A 6152-nucleotide genomic window follows, 5' to 3' on the forward strand; every position below is an offset into this window, starting at 1 on the left:
CCCCCCACACACAATGTTGGTCGTGGCAGAAATCGAATTTACAAACATATCTAAGTCAGTAAGTGTATGTTCTTACCCAAATCCATCTATAGGCTTGCAAAGCTTTTAGTGTCTCGTGTATTATTCTGTAAACTCATGTAATAGCAAAATTGTAAATGAGATATATTGTTGCTCTTCTTTTCTACACCTCACAATGTTTTTTTATTAAGACCATTCGTCAAAAACATTTATTTTCTTTTTCTTTTAATAATCTTCACGATGAGTCTTAAAGGCAGAGTAACCTCAATATCATCTCACAATCTTCACCATTCCGAAGAGAGAGTCCCTCTCCGATCAGATTTAGACCAGTCATGTCTCAATTCAAGCCCCGAGTTCGATTTTTGCGTACGACAGAATTCAAAACAACGGTTTTCTCACGCAAACGAGCTCTTCTCAGACTGAAAAAGCCTCTCTCACTCGGCCACCGACATGATTTCTAAGAAGACCGATGTTACTTCTCCGAGAAGCAATCTCCCAACCCTAGCCGTGAAATCCGACGCAAGAGGTTCTGACTCAGAAGGTGATGATCCAAGTTTTGGGTGTGGGTTTTGGCTTGTCCGACAAAACTTAGAACAAGAGCTATATCTATAAATGAAGTAGATTAAAAAAAATTATCATCAGCATCATGCAGAAACAAGTGATAAAATCATCGGAAAAATGAATTGACACTATACCAAAAAATAAAAACTTATAAATGAATTGCTAAAAATCAAAGACATATACCAAACTTTAACCGAACATTTGAAAATAAACACACCCCTTCATTTAATTGTCCCCTATACATAAAATCTCACACATACAATAGAGTCTTCATATCCCATCTATTTGTTCAATCCCCTCCAAAAGATTCTAACGATGCCAGAAAATGGTAGTGACAGTCCAAGAATCTCATTTTCTAACGATTTTTGCCATTCTGATTCCATACCAATCGAGCAGCGTCCGGTACAAAATCCGTTGGACTTCTCCAACTTTTACTGGGGCTTCCCTTTCGAGTTCTCGGTTTCTCGCGACGTAATCTCCGGCGAGAGCTCGTGGTCCGCCGAAGACTTCTTTAACGAAGGCAAAATCCTCCCTACAGAAATGAAAAAGATTACGGAGCCAATATATCGTAGTAAATCCGATAAATATAAAACCGGCTTACCTAGACCGGATATTAACCCAATCGAAGATTTTGAAATAGAAGAAATCGGAGACCAAGAAGACGAGGTGAAGTTGCCATTACTTGGGTGTAACTCAACCGATTCGAACTCTATGAAGCGTCAGGTTTCGTCTTCGTCTTCTTCTTTAAACAGTAGTTTTATAAAACCGGCAATGAAGAAGAACCACATGCATGTTGGAGGTTACAGTTACAAAGGCAATGGAGGTGTGGTTAGGGTGAGTTCGTTTCTGGACATGGTTCCTTCGGGGAATTTGTTTGGGTTAGGTTCGATAAATCTTGATGGTGGAAAAAACAAGAACAAGTTGAGATCAATGTTCTTTTATTAATAAGAATCATGAGACTTGTTGTGGAGTTCAGTGATGTAATGTTTTATTCTCTACTCTTCTATTCCTTAACTTCTGCATTTCGAACAAAAAGTATATCATGTATGATGTATGATTTCTCTTAATGAATACATAAATTAAAGTGAAAATGACCAGATTGACACAAATTTGAAAAAATATTGCTAGATTGACACCCTCCTTCAAGGAAAAACTAGAATAACACAATATTGTGTTAAAATTACTAAAAGCCCAATCAAAAATAAAATAGGAAATAAAAAATCCCAAAAAAAATCAATAGAAAACATCCCAAAAAAAAAATCCCAAACCAAATCGATTAAGTCAAAGTCCCAAGCCCGACATTTTTTTTAAAAAACAAAACTTTGTGTCGTCCGCCGGCGAAGAACGAAGAACGAAGAAGAGGTTATACAGTCCCCATTAAAAACCCGATTTGCCGTCATCTTCCGCCGGCGATTAAGAGCTGTAATCACCGGTGTTCACTTCTCCATCCAGTTACAGACGACGGCGTAGTTGGGTTAAAGAATTCCGGTGGCTTTGAACTTAGTGGCTTCGGTGGTTGGTGATTTTCTCCGGCGGTGAGTTTTAATTGGATTGTTATAACCATGAACAGATTTGTTAATTGCAATTGTAGATTAACCTTGTTTTTCTTTTGGGTATTGCTCTTGTGACAGATTCCGTGGGAAGGACCCGATTTGCCGTCATCTTCCGCCGGCGATTAAGAGCTGTAATCACCGGTGTTCACTTCTCCGTCCAGTTACAGACGACGGCGTAGTTGGGTTAAAGAATTCCGGTGGCTTTGAACTTAGTGGCTTCGGTGGTTGGTGATTTTCTCCGGCGGTGAGTTTTAATTGGATTATTATAACCATGAACAGATTTGTTAACTGCAATTGTAGATTAACCTTGTTTTTCTTTTGGGTATTGCTCTTGTGACAGATTCCGTGGGAAGGATTAGGCTTCTTGTTGGGTCTTGATTCTCAAGAGCTTGATTGTCAAGAGCTTGATTATTCCGGTTAGGCTTTATGATATGATATTTTCTCCAATTATCACTGTCTACATTATGCAAGCTCTTTGATTTCCATTGAATTGTATGATGTTTGTATGATTTTAGAGTCCTAAGGAGGATTTGATAAATTAGTGGCATTGGACTTAACAGAAGATTAAGTCAACCATCTGCAGATAATTGTCGAAACTAAAAGCAGGTATATCTTTTATCCTTATTCACGGATGAGATTTTTGTTTTTCCGTTAGTAAATTTACAGGATTCTATCAACAATGACAATGTTTATAATTTGCAGATTAAGATTATTTTTTAACGTGAGATGTCTATACTGCAGCTAATAGTCTGAACAAACTTTTTTTCTTCTTTTCTTGGTGACTCTTGTTTGGTGTTAGTTATACTACATCTGATTGTTGGTAGTGCGTGTCAGAATTCTGGAATATATAGTAACCAAATGGCCATGAATTGTTACGTAAGTAGTTCTCTTTTGAGATCATTGGATCTCTAACATTTTTAAGTAAAAGAGAAACGATTATATTGTCACTGATAAAGTTTCAATTCCAACTGTTGTCCACAAGTCTCAATTGATGGTCATGAGCTTCACGTTTTTAAATATTTTGAGTCTTTAGTCATTGAAGAATGGTGTCTTGATTTTATATATTCTTTTGTGTCGATTTGTTGTTTTTGGATATAATTGCTTATCGGATTCTCTTTGGTTTCTTTTAATGAGAGAGAGATTTGATATATTGTTTAGGAATGGCATCTTCAAGCAAGAGCATCAAATATCCTCCTCTACTTTATGAAGATGGAAAATCGCCTCTCCAACATAGGAGCATGAACCACAATTGTTTTGTGTCCAAAATTGGATTTTTGAGAGAAGGATTAGGGGTGGATGTCTGGGACAAACTCAAGGAATCATCTCTTGGAGTATTTATAAAGTTTACTGAATTGGAATACACTTGGGCTGCGCAGAGAGTTCACTTTCTACTCACACATCAGCTGAGAATCAACAACATCCATGAGGTTTGGTCTTTGATCGATGATAGGCCAATTAGATTTTCTTTAAATGAGTTTGCAGAGATAACAAGGTTAAATTGTGATGCATTTGACCCTTTAGAGAACTTTGATGTTGATCACCATGATTTATGGAAAGAAATGAAAATACCAACAACCCTTGATGGTCCTATGTGGACTGAGTTGGTAAACGTGATTGATTCTAACAAAACATGGGATTTTGATAAGAGGATGATGGTTGGTAGGTTATGTCTGTTGTCAGTATGCGTACATGGAATTCATCATACATCTAGAATCCCATTGGTGACTGCTAAGAGAGTTTTAGATCCTGTTGCTTTTGAAAAACATCCATGGGGTCGGGTGGCTTTTAGTAGTTTAGTGAATTCTGTTAAGATAGTTGACTATGACGGAGATTCATACACCATACACGGCTGCGTTCATGCTATGTTGATTTGGCTGTATGAGAGTGTTCCTGGAATTGGAGAAAGTTATGGGTTTAGAAGGACAGAAGCGAGTGGTGTTCCACTTCTTGATTGGCGATCATCACGAAAACGTATCAACTTCACAGACTTCTTCAAAAAAGAGAAGCATTTGCACGGACAGGTTAGTAGTTTGTTATTTTTTTTTTAAAAATTATTTTTTGACATGTACTAATAATTTGTGTGAATTGAAACTTACTTTATTCATTGCTTGTAGGTTCGTGTTAGGCATATGATTCATGTTTCAGAGGAAGACATGTATCCTCTATGGTCTGACTCAGAGGAGCATACGGATCCACACCTAGACGAGCTAATTAAAGATCTCATTCATAACCGTTTGTCTCTAGATGCTTGGAGTTGTGGCAAGACAGTTGGTATAAGTTCAAAAAAGAAGAAAAGAAGAGCTGAAGCTGATAAGGTGAATGACAACAGAGGGTGCAATCCTAAGAAAAAAAGATGGACAGATAGTGATCCTAAATGTGAACAAGGAGAAAATGTAACCAACATGGAGGTAAGGTTTCATTTTCTTTACCGTAATTGATTAACATTTTTTGTCTTCTCTATTATGATAATAATGAACATGTTATTGTAGGATGGTAAGGATGACACGTCAATTTCTTTGGATATTTGGAGGGCGATTGAGAAAATGAATGAGACTATTTCTGACTTGGGCAAAACACTCAACAGTCGAATAGATGTCTTGGAGAGTAAATTTGAAACATGCGTTGAAAAACAAATGACGGTGTTCAAAGAGGAGATGGGTGAGAGGATTAAAGCATTGGAGAAAGAAAGAAAAGAGCCAAAAGAAGCTGATGTACGGAATGATGCCACTTCGCACACCATTAACGATGATGAGGGAACAAGTAAAGCACCTGTAAGTTACATTTTCCTTTACTTCTCATGTTCTGTTTTTTTAAAGCTTCTCATGTTCTGTTTTTAAAAAGCTTCTCATGTTCTGAATTTTTAAAGCTTCTCATGTTCTGTTTTTTTTAAAGCTTCTCATGTTCTGTTTTTTAAAAGCTTCTCATGTTCTGAATTTTTAAAGCTTCTCATGTTCTGTTTTTTTTAAAGCTTCTCATGTTCTGTTTTTTTAAAGCTTCTCATGTTCTGAATTTTTAAAGCTTCTCATGTTCTGTTTTTTTTAAAGCTTCTCATGTTCTGTTTTTTTAAAGCTTCTCATGTTCTGAATTTTTAAAGCTTCTCATGTTCTGTTTTTTTTAAAGCTTCTCATGTTCTGTTTTTTTAAAGCTTCTCATGTTCTGAATTTTTAAAGCTTCTCATGTTCTGTTTTTTTTAAAGCTTCTCATGTTCTGTTTTTTTAAAGCTTCTCATGTTATGTTTTTTTAAAGCTTCTCATGTTATGTTTTTTTTAAACTTCACATGTTCTGTTTTTTTAAAACTTCACATGTTCTGTTTATTTTTTTACTTCTCATGTTCTGTTTTTTAAAAGCGTATCATGTTTTACTTCTCATGTTCTTTTTTTGTTTGTTTTAAACTTATACGGTTCTCATATTTATATCAAACTTCTCATTTTCTGTTTTGTTAGAACTTCTCATGTTCTGTTATTTTAAACCTTCTCATGTTTTTTTCTTTTAAAACTTCACATGTTATGTTTTTGTAAAACTTCTTATGTTCTGTTTATTTTTTTACTTCACTTGTTCTGTTTTTTTTAAACTTCTTATGTTCTGTTTATTTTTTTACTTCTCATGTTGTGTTTGTTCAAGCGTATCTGTTTTACTTTCATGTTCTTTTTTTTTGTTTTAAACTTATACGGTTCTCATCTTAATATCAAACTTCTCATGTTCTGTTTTTTTTTTCTAATACATATCATTTCTCGATTTTCTTACCTCGTTCTTCTCATGTTCTTTTTGGTTGCAGTCATGGATTGTTGAGATGAAGCAGACATCACAAGATGAATTTCCAGTTCAAAGGGTGGTGAGGAAGGTTTACACTGTCAAGAATAAGAAGAAAGAAGAAGATGAGATATCAGAGAAACTTCCTCTCTTTGAAAAGAAGGAATCTGTGAAGGTTGAGAAGAAGGAAACTTCCAAGAAAAAGAAGATAACTGCTAAAGCTTCTGACGATGTTGAGGATATAACTACCCAAGTTCAGAAAGCTAAATT

At 35.5% G+C, this 6152-nt stretch overlaps 2 protein-coding genes across 2 annotated transcripts; both read left to right on the top strand.

Moving 5' to 3' along the window:
• On the top strand, window positions 12–1593 carry LOC104733020. The gene has a single exon (XM_010452628.2). It carries the CDS (start codon window positions 895–897, stop codon window positions 1522–1524), a length of 630 nt encoding a protein of 209 aa, XP_010450930.1. The 5' UTR covers window positions 12–894; the 3' UTR covers window positions 1525–1593.
• On the top strand, window positions 3301–6147 carry LOC104734078 (the record flags this gene model as incomplete). Its single annotated transcript, XM_010453584.2, has 4 exons — window positions 3301–4153; window positions 4247–4540; window positions 4622–4903; window positions 5908–6147. Coding segments are annotated over exons 1-4 (1599 nt in total), but the record flags the coding sequence as incomplete, so codon positions are not given.

The sequence above is a fragment of the Camelina sativa genome, chromosome 12 (assembly GCF_000633955.1).
Source record: "Camelina sativa cultivar DH55 chromosome 12, Cs, whole genome shotgun sequence".
In the NCBI taxonomy this organism is placed as follows: domain Eukaryota; kingdom Viridiplantae; phylum Streptophyta; class Magnoliopsida; order Brassicales; family Brassicaceae; genus Camelina; species Camelina sativa.

What these genes read in the sequence shown, in the direction of transcription:
- LOC104733020 (XM_010452628.2), top strand. Translation starts at nt 895, where the DNA reads ATGCCAGAAAATGGTAGTGACAGTCCAAGAATCTCATTTTCTAACGAT.